The 16195-nt window shown below is 44.0% G+C and overlaps 1 protein-coding gene across 1 annotated transcript in view; it reads right to left on the reverse strand.

The window, feature by feature from the left end:
- Nucleotides 1-16195, reverse strand: part of LOC113437411 (IgGFc-binding protein-like) — a 35334-nt gene that overhangs the window by 3539 nt on the left and 15600 nt on the right. The window contains exons 8-14 of the mRNA XM_026702384.2: nt 12527-13148; nt 9593-10191; nt 8085-8649; nt 6318-6910; nt 5482-6052; nt 4072-4271; nt 800-1180 (exon numbers count right to left, since the gene is read on the reverse strand). Of these exons, the coding sequence (XP_026558169.2) occupies nt 800-1180; nt 4072-4271; nt 5482-6052; nt 6318-6910; nt 8085-8649; nt 9593-10191; nt 12527-13148 (3531 nt within the window). The remainder of the gene's footprint in view (nt 1-799; nt 1181-4071; nt 4272-5481; nt 6053-6317; nt 6911-8084; nt 8650-9592; nt 10192-12526; nt 13149-16195) is intronic.

The raw sequence follows: 16195 nt of genomic DNA on the forward strand, positions 1-16195 counted from the left end.
CTCTGCTGTTGTGGGTTTATCATGGACTTAACTACAGTAGTCCTCAACAGTGGTGGCAGAGGTGGTACTCAGCACGTTCTGACCAGTTCTGGAGAACCGATAGCAGAAATGTTGAGTAGTTTGGAGAACTGGCAAATACCCACCTCTGACTGGAGTCTTTACAGTATCCTTCCCCTGCCATGCCCACCAAGCCATGCCCACAGAATTGGTAGTAAAAAAAATTGGAACCCCACCACTGGGATTCAATTCAAAATGGTTTCCTACTGTTTCTATGCGCAGTTCTATGCACGCACGCTTTGCGCATGAGCCTAGGGCTCAAGGACTGACCTCTATCAACACTGGTAAGCTGAGCTGTATTTTAGCTCAGCTGAGGCATACCATTCTGCTCTGCCACACGAATCAGCTGAGCTAAAACAACAAGGGAATATAGGAGAGGTAAAGGCGGAGGCGGGTGGGCAGGGCCAACCAGAAGTGGTATTTGCCAGTTCTCCAAACTAGTCAAAATTTCCACTACCAGTACATAAGAATCATTCCAAAAGGGCTGAATACCATCCCTGGTCCTTAACTTAAGGTCACAGTTGAGACCAGAACTCAGTTGCTAAGCAAGGTGGTTGTTGGGTGTTGCACCCAATTTTACCACCATTTTGGCAGTGGTTTTCCAGCAAATCACTGCTGTTCTTAAGTGAATCATGAAGCCATTAAGCCAAACTAGCTCGACCCCCATTGATTTTGCTTATTGAAAACCAGCTGGGAAAGATGCACGTGGAGATTACATGACCCATGGTGAGCAACAGCTTACCCAAGTCTCCTTGAAGTTAGTCACCGTGATGAATGCTTCCCGGAAGAAGACGTAGATGGCGGTAGTCGCAGGCATCATATGATCGTTGCAATCATTGATATCCACCACCAGTTTAAACCAGGAGGGTGAGTCCTCATCGCAATAGGATGCCAGCTTGTAAACCCCACTGGTGATAAGCTTCCCTTCGACTCCATCAAAGGAGCTGAACCATGCGTCTGGGTTGAGAGTGCAGTGGCCTTCCTGCCTTACGCAGCTGTAACCTTTGGCTGTGAGCATACATGTCTCTCCTGCAGCACAGCGGTTCTTGACATGGATGAGCTTGTTAGATGGATGGCAAGTGCTCTTCTCGGAACAGTCTTTGGATAAGAGAGACTCCCCTGCCTGGAGAGCAATTACACACACACACACACACACACACACACACACACACCTTTTGTTAAAAATTACTTTATATCTACCAAGGAAATCATGCATGCACCAGAATAAACAAAACCAAACAAATGGCAATATTATAAAAAAACAGGCTTCTTTACAAAATGGGACTAATAGCAATAGCAATAGCACTTAGACTTATATACCACTTTATAGTGCTTTACAGCCCTCTCTAAGCAGCTTACAAGTCAGCATATTGCCCTCAACAATTTTGGGTCCTCATTTTATGCACCTCAGAAGGATGGAAGGAAGGCTGAGTCAACCTTGAGCCTGGTGAGATTTGAACTGCCACACTGCAGGCAGCCACCAGTCTACAGAAGTAGCCTGCAATACTGCACTCTGGCCACTGCACCACCATAGCTCATTTGGCCTATTTTTTTTTTGACCTTTCATGCCACAGTTTTGAAGTGAATCACTGCAGTGATTAAGTTAATAATTATTGGACAAATCTGGCTGCCCCATTGACTTTGCTTGTCAGAAATCCACAAAAAGTGTTCACATGACCCTATAAATACATGCCAGCTACCAAGGCTCTGTATTCTGATCATGTGACCATGGGATGCTGTAACAGTTGTAAGAATGAAAAATGGTCTTTTTCAGTGCTGTGATTTCAGTCACCAAACGTATGGTCGTTAAGCCAAGGGCTCCTTATAACATTACATTTCTATTATGACTCTATTAACATGTTATAAAATCTAATGTAAGCCTTTCTCTTCTGAAAAAAAGGTTTATTATCCCTGATTTTGAAAGCATGGTGGGTAACACAATCGATAATCTTTGCTAACCAGTAGCTGCTGCTACACCTACTTTAAATGCCATTAGCTAGGATGAGAAAATTATCTAATTTAGCATCACATTTTCATAAATTTTTGCATACCGGTGCAGAATTTGAAACAGTTGCTGTGCAATTAGGGCAAAGCATGATAACTGATAAATGGATAGGTATATAAGAGGGAAAAATCATTTCTAAAACATATCACGTGGCTGTTAGAAGGACGGAGAAAAAAAATTAAAAAGCAGAAACTTGGGATGAACTTAAGAAATCTAAATGAATACAAGCTGCGGGTTTTTGGGGTGGGGGAAGAGAAGATTATTTCAATACCTTGGACAATATTACATTTAGCAATATTGTCCTATCCCTAGAACAGGAGGTGTTGGGAGGCATAAAATCTCCAGTCCATTGCAGCATTCTCTTCAAGTGGTCAATTCAGATTGATTAGGTATTGTTTTAACATATAATCCCTGGCTGCAAGAATGCAAGAAGGGAAAAAAAAAAGCCCTCATCTAAATATAAATTAGAGATAAAATGGTTGTGAACGAGTGTAAAAGAAGCTGAGCACTTTTAGCTTCAGGATTATATTTCAATGAATATATCAGGGCACGCAAAACCCCAATTTAATCAAAAGACTAATAGTGTATGGCAGTAGCAGGCGCTAGATGGCAAGCTGGCTTGAAAGCAAAGATTCTTCATTGCATCGAGCATTGAGAGCCTCACTGTGTGAACTACTGAGCGAGTGTGTGGAAAGCAGTGGATGCTGCAACCAAGCCAGAAAATCCCTAAAATGAACAACAGTAGCAAATGAATGTGTGGCAGTGGTGGGATTACAAAATTTTTACTACCGGTTCTGTGGGCGTGGCTTGGTGGGCGTGGCAGGGGAAGGATATTGTAAAATCTCCATTCCCACCACACTCCAGGGGGAAGGTTATAGCAAAATCTCCATTCCCTCCCCACCCCACTAACCTGCTTTCCAGCTCCATTTTCCTGTGCAGGGCAACCAAAGGAGACCCAGCCGATCAGCTGGGACTCAATGGGAGGCAGAGAAGAGATGGGGGAGGGGCCAGTCAGAGGTGGGATTTGCCAGTTCTCTGAACTACTCAAAATTTCCGCTATCTGTTCTCCAGAACTAGTCAGAACCTGCTGAATGCCACCTCTGCTTTGAACAGTCACTATACAAACTGTGGTAAGTTGAGGACTACCTGTAACTGAGCCCAGAATTACAGTCGAAAGTCATGGAAGTTATTAAGCAGGTCACCCTGTGATCACGCCTGATTTTATTATTTTTTCTTTGTGGTGGTCGCTAAGCAAATATCATGTCCATTAAGTGAATGAGTCCGTTTTCCTCCAATGGGCATTTTTTGCTGGAATCCGGAAGTAAATGCTGAAAATTGGCAAAAAAAAAAAAAATCTAAAATGGTGGTCATGTGATTGTGGGGTATTGCAAACAGCCATAAATGCAAGTCAGTTGGCTAAGCACCCAAAATTCAATCACGTAACCATAGGAGTGGCTGACCACTGGAACTTCAAAAATGGGTCATTAGCAGAGTTGGTATTCAGCAGGTTCCGACCAGTTCTGGAGAATGGGTAGTGGAAATTTTGAGTAGTTCAGAGAACCGGCAAATACCACCTCTGATTGACCCCGCCCCCATCTATTTTCTGCCTCCCAAGTCCCAGCTGATTGGCTGGGTCTCCTTTTGTTGCCATGCACAGGAGAATGGAGCTGGAAAGCAGGTTAGTGAGCTGGAGAGGGAATGGGGATTTTACAGTATCCTTCACCTGCCACGCCCACCAAGCCATGCCCACAGAACCGGTGGTAAACAATATTTGAATCCCACTACTGCTCATAAGTAGCTCTGGGGGTGTCCATTGTGACTTTGAATGGTCACTAAGCAAGGACTAGCTGTAATTGCACAAATATTGTCAGCGTGACAAATCAACACATTTACAATTTCTGAACCATGGCAGCAACAAATAAGCTTGGAGCAATTTTTTTCCCAGGTTCTGTCACAAACAAAGCTTCCTGGTTGAGTCACAAAGAACTTATTTCATGAACCCCGCCTACCTTGATGTAACGCCCTTCATAAGCACATCCGCACTTATCCATAGACACACATTCCTCCCCATCAAAGGCGTAGCCGCTGTCACACTGGCAGCCTTCAAAACATTCTCCTGTGCAGTGGGTTGGAGCTGATAAGGTAGTACATGTGAAGTCGCAGGATCGAGTACACAACTCATAATGACTGTGAGCTGGGCAGGAAAGAGCTGAAAAGAGCAAGATGCACAGATTTATTTAGATGGTACTTCAGTGTTGTTCTCACTCATCCAGTTCACGGTTGTCCCAAAGGTGCTTTTATTTTAAAGGCAAATGGACTTTCTGAATTTTCTTTAAGGCATTGTGCTTCTCCACCAAGAACTTCAAAGGAACTGAAGTTGGAATACACCTGGAACACTGCAACCAATTTTGATCACGATGCTACAAAAAAGATATTGAGGCTTTGGAAAAAGTTCAGAAAAGAGAAACTAAGATGATCAAAGGCCTGGAAACTAAAACATATGAAGAGACAGCTGCAGGATTTAGGTTTGGCTAGTCTGAAGAAAAGAAAAATTAGGAGTGACATGACAGCAGTATTCCAGTATTTGAGCTTGGAGGATTCCCATAATCCAATCCACCCTTCCATCCCTGAGCTACCAATATTTGCAAACACCTCGTTGTACCTGGTTTGCACAGGCCTAAGATACTGTTGTGGTTCACCGGCAGCCTGTGCAGACGGCAGCGGAATCGGACAGTGGGGAAGAACAGGGACCAGTCCGGGAGTCTGGAGAGGACTTGGACGAAGGTCCTGCATCCGATGCAGAGATGGGGCCAGGACCATCTAGGAGTGGGATGCTGCCTTTGGAGCCTCCGCAGTCTGGCAGCAGTGAGGCAGAGGAGCAAGGGCAGTCTATTCCCAGTACACATGTGCACAGAGCTGCTAGAAGGCAAGAGCAGCTGAGACAAAAGGGGTGACTCGGGAGTAAGGTTTGGAGGTGATTGCCCCTCCCCTAAGGTATAAAGGATAGGCAAAGGTAGAGAAACCTTTGCAGGAAGCAAAGTCATTCGTTCTGTTTGGATTAATCCTTGAAGCTCTGTGTGGACTTTGTACTTCGGTTGTTTTTTTTTTTATATAATTCATTTGGCACTCTAGTTGTTGGCACAATTCAAAAGAAAGAAAGGTGGGTGCTTATCTCAGGGGACTGTTTTGAGACTCATTACCGGCTGGGAATGAACTTAATTCCCAGCATTGAAATAAAACAAGAGCTGTTTTAACTGTGTGGTTAATTACAGTCTCGGAAAGCCTTGGTCAGAACAGATAGAGTGATTCCTGGCGTCTCTTTATGATACTTTTTACGAGCTTGCATAAAGACATCGCCTTAGAAATATAGTGGCAAACAACAACCCAAAAGAAGTGATCGTTAACTATCTACAACTTACAACAGAAGGAGGCTGTTCTCCAAGGTCCAACATCGGCTCCAACTAGCTGGCATGCAACCATGTAAGCCTGAAGACTTTGACAGAGGGTATCTCCTGCTCCATTGGCCAAACACATGTCATGGAGGCAAAATCTGAAGTAGTCCACAGGGCTAACCAATGGGTGACAGTCTTTAAAGGGACCTGTCTTGGATCGGATCATTCCACAAGAACTTTCTGTTTTGTAGGGGGCAGTCTGGACAGCATGGCAGGTGGGGCAGTTCTCCCCACAACCGTCAGAGCATTGGCCGCCATTCCCAGGAACTTTCCAGGAAGCACCGAATTCATCCATGTTTTGAGTTATTTTTCCATCAGGCAACATAAAATCATCATTCTGGTCACCATTGAAGTTGCCACCCAAGCCACACAGGTGCCCATGATACGTGCTGGAAACTGAGACGTGGACATGTGAGGAAGCATCATAGAGGACTCTGAGAATAAAAGGTGACTGGACAATGATGTTGTTCCCTTCTTGGGTGATCCAAAGTTTTCCATCAATGGTGCTCATTGGCAATGTATAATACTCTCCATCCACCTGCATAAAGACATAGGATATAGTTTAGACGAGAGGTGTCCATCCTTGGCAACTTTAAGTTCTATGGATAGTTGAGGAATTCTGGGAGATGAAGTCCACAAGTCTTAAAGTAACCGAGGTTGGACATTCCTGGTTTAGATTACTTCTCGTCACACATGCTTAGTTGCAGGCATAACAAAAAGCTAGGCCACACATGTGAAATATTTACATTTGTGAGAAGCTTCAGCATCTGTTATTCACTCACGCTAATGTATTAAGCACATACCATGGTCTTCCACTTTATTCCCCTTTCAAGGACAATGGAATATCCATGCACTGAGATCATAACTTTTCTTGTAGATGCACGCGAGCGTTCAAGCTTCTCATTCTCCACCAACACTGAGAATTGCACTAATCGGGGATCCTTGCTACATACTTTGGCTAGGACATAAGTGCAAGCGCCATGGAAGTCAAAACTTCGTCCATCGAAGGAAATATGATGAGGGTCGCCAGTAGCAGTAGTGGTTCCATATCCCAGAGGATGACAACCTTGGATCCCATGTTCCATCCTGCACAACTCATAAGCACCACAAGAGAACGGGTGGCATTCAATAGCTCCATTGTCCGTACAATGGCACTTCTCCTGGCAAGAGGTGGTAGGGTAAAACTCCTCTCCCTTCTTGTAGTATCTGCCCTTGTGCGTACAGCCACAGTCCGCAAGGGGAATACATTGATCTCCACTCAGAATGAATCCAGAGTCACAAAAACATCCTTCCACACAGGGAGCTTCGCAGGTTTCTGGAGCTGAGCGATTCTGACAAGTGGCAGGGCAGCCATTTCCACAGGGTTCATAGTGGGAATTACGTGGGCAGGGAAGGCCTGGAAGGAAAAAACGGGGAAGAAAAACAATAGACCTTCCTTCTAACAAGATTAGAACTCACAGTCTCCAGTGCCCTAACGACTTGACCAGACTGGCTCTAATGCTGTTTATTTATTTATTTGATTTGTCAATCGCTTACAAGATAATAGGTATAAGTGTATACATAGTTATGAATACATGAAATGGGTACATATAAAAAAAAATAAAGAAACAATAGGACAGGGACAGTAGCCATGTAGGTGAGCTTATGCACGCCCCCTACAGGCCTCTTAGGAAGGGGGTGAGGTCAATAGTAGATAGTCTAAGGTTAAAGTTTTGGGGGTTTGGGGAAGAAACCACAGAGTCAGGTAGAGTATTCCAGACATTGACCACTCTATTGCTGAAGTCGTATTTCCTGCAATTAAGTTTGGTGTGGTTAACCTTGAGTTTGTATCTATTTTGTGCTCTTGTATTGTATTGTATTGCCTCTGGTCCAATCTAAGTATAGTATATAAAATCATACATTACAATGTCCTACCTGCAAATGAATACTTCAGCTTCAATCATAACAATACAAGAGTGTGTATGTTTGTATATATTCTCTGCTATCAAAATGGGCTCACTACCAAGGCTATGAAAACCATAGTAATATTTTCTGAAATCATATTTTTGGGCAAGGTTCATTAATATGTGGTTGACGCCTACGAGGATTCTCTAACTTGGGAATACAATAATCATAGAAAGGCCAGAAGTAGTTCTTTTCTGCAAAAACACACGGCTGTGGCTAAAATACCTGAACTGACAGAGGTGGTATTCAGCCAGTTCTGACAGGTTCTGGAGAGCCGGAAGTAGAAATTTGGAGTAGTTTGGAGAACCGGCAAATACCACCTCTGATTGGCCCCGCCCCCATCTATTCTCTGCCTCCCGAGTCCCACCTGATTGGCTGGGTCTTCTTTGATTGCCCTGCACAGGAGAACGGATCTGCAAAGCAGGTTAGTGGGGTGGGAAGAGAATGGGGATTTTGCAATATATTCCCTAGAGTGGGGTGGAAATGGGGATTTTACAGTATCATCCCCTGCAACGCCCACCAAGCCACGCCACTCCCACCAAGCCACGCCACACCCACCAAGCCACGCCCACCGAACCGGTAGTAAAAACAATTGAATACTCCCACTGCCTGAAAGCAACACTTACTGCAGAAAGAAGCTGATCTCCATGGCTTAACTTGGATGCCCAGAGCTTGGCAGGCTATCCCGTAGGCATTGATGGCAGCACAGAGGGTGTCGTGATGGCCACTGTACACACAGGTATCAAAGACACAATCATCAAAGTAGGACGTTGGATCAATCACTTTGTGGCACTGCCTGAACGCTCCGTTCTTTTTTATCAGGATGCCACAGAACTGGTCTCTCTCGTAGATTTGCTTCTGCTCATCATTACAGACTGGACAGTTAGTAGTACATCCTGTGGAGCACCCTGGGACCTCCTTCACCTTCCAGCTGTTTGCAAATTGTACTTCATCCTCGACTTGCCTTCCATCTTTCGTGACAAGGTCATCACTGGGATCTTGATTGGCATTACCACAAAGGCCACAGAGTTTGTTGGCGTAGGTTTTTGGAACAATGACCCTGGCATAGCTGTACCAGTCAAAGCTGACGCGCAGATCAAAGTCTGTCTTGATGAAGCCATGGACCCCACTGCTGTAGACCTTCAATTTATTTTCATAGGAGAAGGGTAGGTCCATCAAGACTCCATTAACCTGGGATACAGGGAAGAACAAGGGTCTTTTTTTAGTGAATTTTCAGTTATTTTGTCAGTAAATTTAGGTAACCCTTTTCTTACCAGTTAAACTATAAAATTACTTAGGGGTGCTGTAGGGCTTGGTGGAGGTAGGGAGCTGCTTATGATATTTCTTAAGATAATGTGATGATGCCAGAACTGAATGTTTCCCCTTTGTTAGAAGCAGTTCCCAGCTAGTCTATGTGGAAGTTTCAGGACCAAAGTAATGAACTCTCGGGAATTTTTTTTTTAAAAAGTAACTGCAATTGACATTTTGGTTGATCTGGACATTGGAGAGATGTAGCTCCACATAGCGAAGGTGAAATATTATAGTGGTTGGTGTTCAACGAAGAAAGTGAAAAACAGTGAAGAACAAGTTCAGGGAGATTAGGATGAATTAAAGAGCCGGTAAGTAATAAATGAAGCAAAAGATTTTGAAAAGAAGAAAGTATCTGCTAAGGGAAGGAAGGAAAGAAGGAAGGAATGGGAAGGAGGGAAGGAGGGAAGAAGAAAAAGAGAGGGGGGAGGGGGGAGGAAGGGGGAAGGAAGGAAAGAAAAAAAGGGGGAGAGAGGGAAGAGAAAAAAAGAGGGAGGGAAGGATGGAGAAAGGAAAGAAGGGGAAAGGAGGAGAGAAGGAAAAGAGGGAGGGAGGGGAAGGTGGAAGGAAGGAAGGAAGGAAGGAAGGAAGGAAGGAAGGAAGGAAGGAAGGAAGGGGAAGGAAGGAGGGAGAGGAGAGGGAGAGGAGAGGAAAGGAGGGAAGGGAAGGCTTTATTTTAAATATTAGCTAAACTCTGTCCTGGTGCTGCAATGAAGTTGCAGTCTCAGACATCCGTAGCTGACTCATACAACACTCTACCCTTAATAAGGCATACCCTTCCCTTTCTTTTAGCTTCCTCATCCTTTAGTATTTTTTTTTTTTGTACCTGAATTTTGCGTGGATGCTCTTGGCTCAGGCTGAGGGTCATATTGTAGACTTCCAAAGTCACGACTTTGGTGAAGGACACGGCCTTATTGCCTCGATTGTTGTTTTCAACAATGACCGAAAATGGGGTGAGCCTGCTATCCTCGGAGCAGACCCCAACCATCTGATAAACGCAGCTACCCTGGAAGTCATACTTCCGCCCATCGAAGGTGGTATAGTGAGGGTCTCCAGTTCCAATGCAGGTGGTGTAAGCCGACCCTTTGCAGTGGTGCACGCCGTTGACCGTGGTACATTTTTGATTGGCCTTACAACTGGCCTTCCAGCAGCTTACCGTCCCCTGCCTGAGATCACACTTGCAGCGGGAATGACAGTTCTCATCTTCCCAGAATTCCTCCCCCAGTTCGTACTGGACGCCGTTGTAGGGGCAGCCACAGCTTTCAATAGGGACACACTGGCCGTCATGGAGCACGTAACCACTGGTACACTGGCACTTTGGCACGCAGTTCAGTGTACAGAAAGAGGAGGCTGATGGCTCAGAGCAGGTATCTGGGCAAGCATTTCCACAGGCTTCGTAGTGGCTGTTCTCAGGGCAGATGTGAGCTATTGGGAGAGTACGCAATATTGGGTTGTGATTAATCAACCACACATTTAAACCAGAGGTGGTATTCAGCAGGTTCTGACTAGTTCTGGAGAACCATTGGCAGAAATTTTGAGTAGCTTGGAGAACTGGCAAATACCACCTCTGGCTGGCCCCACCCCCATCTCTTCTCTGCCTCCCAAGTCCCAGCTGATTGGCCGGTTCTTCTTTGATTGCCCTGCACAGGAGAACGGAGCTGCAAAGCAGGTTAGTGGGGTGGGGAGGGAATGGGATTTTGCAGTAACCTTCCCCCAGGAGTGCGTGAGAATGGAGATTTTACAGTAATCCTTCCCCTGCCACACCCAGTAAGCCATGCCCACAAAGCCATACCACGCCCACAAAGCCACGCCCACAGAACCGGTAGTAAACAATTTGAACCCCACCACTGATTTAAACCACAGAACAGCCTGGATGCAGAGAAGCACTGCAAATGTTGTTTTCAAGGAGAGGGACAAGCCTAAGAGAGAATGAGAACAGAAGTGAAGTCATCCATGTCCTTAAAACCATCTTTATGAATATGGCCTACATTCAGCTGGCAAACTCTCCCAGGATAAAAAGAAAACACAGGTAGTCCTTGACTTATGACCCCAAATGAGCCTAAAATTTTGTGTTGCTAAGCAGGGCAGTTGTTAAGCAGAGTTTGCCCATTTTACAACCTTTCTTGCCACGGTTGCTAAGTGAATCACTGAAGTTGGTAAGTGGATCATTTGGCTTCCCCCACTGACTTAGCTTGTCAGAAGCCAGCTGGGAAGGTTACGAATGGTGATCACATGATCAGCGCAACCGTCATGAATATATGCCAGTTGCCAAGCATCCAAATTTTGATCACATGGCCATGAGGATGCTGCAACGGTCATAAGTGTGAAAAACGGTTATAAGTCTCTTTTTTCAGTGCTGTTGTAACTTTGGTGGGTTTTTTTGTCAAGTTTTTTATTTTATATTGCTTATACAACTCAATGCGTGGACGGTGTGATACCTGGGTATCATACATTTTAGTACAAATAAACATAATATTATTACTCATAGTTATTACATTTCATTTTCATTGTTTCATATTGTTTAAACATCTAATACTGCTAGTGCTGTTAGGATTTTGAACACATTAAGATCAAACTTCTGGCAGTCAGTAGAATTCGCCTGCAATACTGCATTCTAACCACGGCACTATAGCTTCCTTCCTTCTCCTCATTTTCCTTCCTTCCTTCCTTCCTTCCTTCCTTCCTTCCTTCCTTCCTCCCTCCCTCCCTCCCTCCCTCCCTCCCTAGCAATCACACTTAGGCTTATATACCACTTTACAGTGCTTTACAGCTCTCTCTAAGTGGGTTACAGAGTCAGCCTATGGCCCCCCTGCAATCTGGGTGCTCATTTTTCCCACTTCGGAAGGATAGAAGGCTGAGTCAGCCCTGAGCCTGATGAGATTCGAACTGTCAGACTGCTGGCAGCTAGCAGGCAGCAGAAGTAGCCTGCAGTACTACTGCACTCTAACCACTGTGCCACCACGGGTTACAAATGGTTGTAAGTCAAGGACTACCTGTATTCCTTTCCCCTGAGAGAGTCATTCGGTTTGCCAGATGAAGCCATAGTTCATAGTCGTAAAGACGGCTGCAGAAGGCTTTCAGCCCCTTTGGATCCTAATTCTCTCCCCTCCAAGCTTGGATCCTCGGGACGATTTTCAATCTCAGAAATCCCCAGTGTCCCAGCTCACAAGACAATGGGAACAGGGATCTTCGACTTGATTCCTTTCTCTCCCCCAAGATGAGGATCTGTAAATGTCTACTGCAAATACCATATTTCAAGTATGACAAAGTCCATCCTCTGTGGCCCTCAATGGGAAAGAGCGTGTCAGCCTGGGCAAACAGGCACTGACAGAGGAACAGTTAGATAAGGGACAGCACAGCCTTCAGCTGGATATTGGATGGAGCAAGGGGCTCAGAGACTAGTTTGGATATAATGGAAATGGTACCAGAGGTAGCATTCACCAGGTTCTGACCAGTTCTGGAGAACCAGTAGTGGAAATTTTCAGTAGTTCAGAATACCACCACTGACTGGCCCCGCCAACCCCATCTATTCTCTGCCTCCTGGGACCCAGCTGATCGGCTGAGTCTTCTTTTGTTGTCCTGCACAGGAGAACGGAGCTGCAAAGCAGGTTAGTGGGGGTGGGAAAGGAATGGGGATTTTATAGTATCCTTCCCCTGCTATGCCCACCAAGCCACACCCACCAAGCCACACCCACAGAACTGGTGGTAAAAAAAAATCGAATCCCACCATTGTCCATAACATTCACTTGTGTACAGATACCTTCCTCCATTGTCTCGTCTGTGCGGTGGTCAGTTAGCTCTTGATCACAGCCAGATGCCTTTTTCCATTCCTGAACAAGGATGCCTCGTTCTTCACAGGCCATGGCATAGGCCTCCACTACTTGGCACAGCACATCTATCCTAACCCTTTGGTTTACACACATTCGGTTGATGCAGTCGTTGATGTAGCTGGCGGGGTCCACAGTGGAATGACACCCCCAAAGAAGATCAGTTGAAAGATAGCTAATAATTCCACAATATTCCCCACTTCCATAAAGCTCCTTCTGGCTGTCATCACAAGCCAAGCAGTTGCCTTGACAGGAATCTGAGCAGGAAGAATCTTGGTCATCGACTTTCCAGTTACTGGCCCAGGCCATGATGGAGGACACTTGTGTCCCATTGAGATCAACCATGTCATCCGTTGTTACCCCATTGAAGTTCCCACAGAGCCCACAGGTGGTTCCATAATAGCTGCTGGGGAGGGTCACCAATATAGCCCAGTTGTTGTCAAAGGTTACTTCAAGTTGAAAATCAGTTTCAATGAGGAAACGTCCATTGATCTGGCTGATTTTGACTTTGCCATTTACCATTGTGGTAGGGGTGTTGACCTCTAGACCATTGACCTAGAAAGAGAAAAGGAAAAGAAACAAGACCTAACTAATATTTCCTAACATCACCTGAATATGAGCCAGTAGTGTGCTGCAGCCGCCAAAAATGCCAACACAGTCCTAGGCTGCATTAATAGACAGATAGAATCAAAAAAAATATTAGAATGTGCCAAACTGGACAGGTTAATGATGGAACTTAAAGATAAAGAGGAAACAGGATATTACTCAACATGGGACGTATTATACAAATGGTTAAATAACAGGTGCAGAGATTAGTAACTTCATAACAAAACAAGATTAACAAAACAGAAATAAATACAGGTATATAGATATACATAAGAATATATATTGTAAACAATATCACTATCGGACTGTACGAGACTATAGATTAAAATGTATGGAGTTATAAACGTATAAAGTGTTATGGTACAACTATGAAAACAATAGTTATAATTATGATGTACAATACTATGTACTTAAAAGAGACTACACTGTGTGACTATGAGACTGATGGTTATAATCAGGATGTATAATATGATGTATACCTAAAAAGGACTTGATATAGCCAGTACACTGACATTGCAAAACTGGAAATGTGATGTATAATAAAGGAAAATGTACAATTTTTTAAAAAAGAATCAAGATCACGTGAAATGTTAAATCCAGTTTATAATGCCTTGGTAAGACCACACTTGGATTACTGCAGTTTGGGTCACCAAGATATAAAAAAGATGTTGAGACTCAAGAAAGTGATATAAAAACGATGTGGAGACTCTAGACAGCGCAGAGAAGAGCAACAAAGATAATTAGGTGTCAGAAGGCTAAAACATATCAAGAATTGTTGCAGGAATTATATCCAGGGGTGGGATGCTACTGGTTCCTGCCAGCTCTATAGAACTGGTAGCTCTGAAGAGCAGCAGACACCGAACCAGTTCTGTGTTTGCTCTGTTTGGCCCACCTGCCCACCCAGGCTCTTACCTGTCCTTTATTTCCCGCTTTTTTTTAACCACAGTTGCTTTGCGTAGCACAGCTGAGGTTGAAAAAACAGGAAAAAAGTGGCTTTTACAAATGCTGTGCACCTGCGCACAGCACTTTTCAGCTGTCCGGGCAGCACAGCTTAAAGTTTTTCTACGCATGTGCATGCAAAACATAGTCACCAAACCAGTAGTAACACTGGTTGAATCCCACCCCTGGTTATAACTAGTTTCATAAAAAGAAGGACTAGGTTTGACACGATAGCGGTGTTCCAATATTTGAGGGCGTGAGACACAAAGAAGAAGGAGTGAAGCTATTCTCAAAGGACGTGAGGGCAGGGTCAGAAGAAGATTAGGATGGAAACTAATCAAGGAGAGAAGCAACTTGGAACTATGGAGAAATTTCCTGACAGAACAATTAATCAGTGGAACAACTTGCCTTCAGAAGTTGTAGGTGGTCCAACATGGGAAGTTTTTAAGAAGAGATTGGATAACCATTTGTCTGAAGTGGTGCAGGGTTGCCTGCCTAAGCAGGGGGGTTGGACTAGAAGACCTCCAAGGCCCCTTCCAACTCTGTTATTCTGTTATTATTCTCTTATTTCTGACCAACTATATGTCACTGCTTCCCATCTTTAAAAAGAGCACCAAATCCCATGATAGATGGGGATGGGATTCTGCTTCCTAATTTAAAAAGCAAGGATTTTGTCTACGTTTTCATAGTGGCAACTGAAGGCTCTGTGTATTTGGTTGGAGGTGTCCCTTTAATCTCATTCAAATTAACCACAGATTATCAAATACAATAAAATCAAAGCATTTTATTCTTCAAGATTTTTAGAATGTGTCATGCCAAACTTTTTTTTTTAAAATTCTCACTGCACTTCATTGTTGTCCCCCATGGAATGATGAATGAAACATCCCACAATGGATGGAAAAAGTGATGAGATTGGCAGAGAGGGCAAAACTGCTTTAATGAAAGAAAATGGGTTTGTCCAGTTCTGTTTCCACTTGGAAGCTGCTTCCGGACCTTATGCTCAAAACAGGGGGGGGGTGGGGGGTGGGAATGAAACTTTGATTGTAGGTTTTGATGATAAGATTAATTTTGTTATTACAGAAATGCCTAAGTGCTCACTAAATACGTAAAGCAAAAAGTTGAGATTGTAACTGTATTTTGTATTCATTGAACATAGAATAATAAGAGTTGGAAGGGACCTTAGAGGCCTTCTAGTCCAACCCTCTGCTCGAACAGGAACCCTATACCATTTCAGACAAGCGGTTGTCCAATCTCTTCTTAAAAACATCCACCGTTGGAGCATTCACAACTTCTGAAGGCAAGCGCTTCCATTGGTTAATTGCTCTCACCATTAGGAAATGTCTCCTTAATTCTAGGTTGCTTCTCTCCTTGGTTAGTTTCCATCCATTGTTTCTTGTCTTATCTTTTAGTGCTTCGGAAAATAGTTTGACCTCCTCTTCTTTGTAGGAACCCCTGAAATATTGGAATAGTGCTACTGCACTGAAAAAAATTGGAAGTCCCTGTTTTGTTTTGTTTTTCCTTTTTCCTTTGTACTGGTCTCCTTTTCTTTACCTTTCCCTATTCCCTCATTATCTTTGTCGCTATTTGCATTTTATCTATCTATCTATCTATCTATCTATCTATCTATCTATCTATCTATCTATCACTCACACATCATCACAAAATCTCCAGAACCATAAAGGCCACAAACTTGAAATTTGGCACATATGTTCCTCTTGGCTTCCAGGTGCTCACTAAGAAAGGATTTTTCCAAATAACCACCAGAGCATTAGTATTTTGTATGTCATTATTAACAGGCTCTTTGTGCTAAGGAGTTCTACTCTCCCTCCTCACCTGAAAAGAAAAAAATATCTTCCAAATGCAAAACACAGAGGAGAGGGGTTTCAGTTTTAGTTTCACAGCAGCAACCAGCTTTAGTACAGAACAGTTGAGCTAAGCTATGCCCAGGCTCCTTGCTGTCTCCTTCTTCCTCACACAGCAAATACTCTTTTGGTTTCCAAACAGCCCTCAACTTTCTCACACACTGAGAGGAAACTAGCTAGATGAATACCAATGGA

The sequence above is a fragment of the Pseudonaja textilis genome, chromosome 10 (assembly GCF_049901715.1).
Source record: "Pseudonaja textilis isolate UNSWEBS1 chromosome 10, rPseTex1.2, whole genome shotgun sequence".
Classification (NCBI taxonomy): Eukaryota; Metazoa; Chordata; class Lepidosauria; order Squamata; family Elapidae; genus Pseudonaja; species Pseudonaja textilis.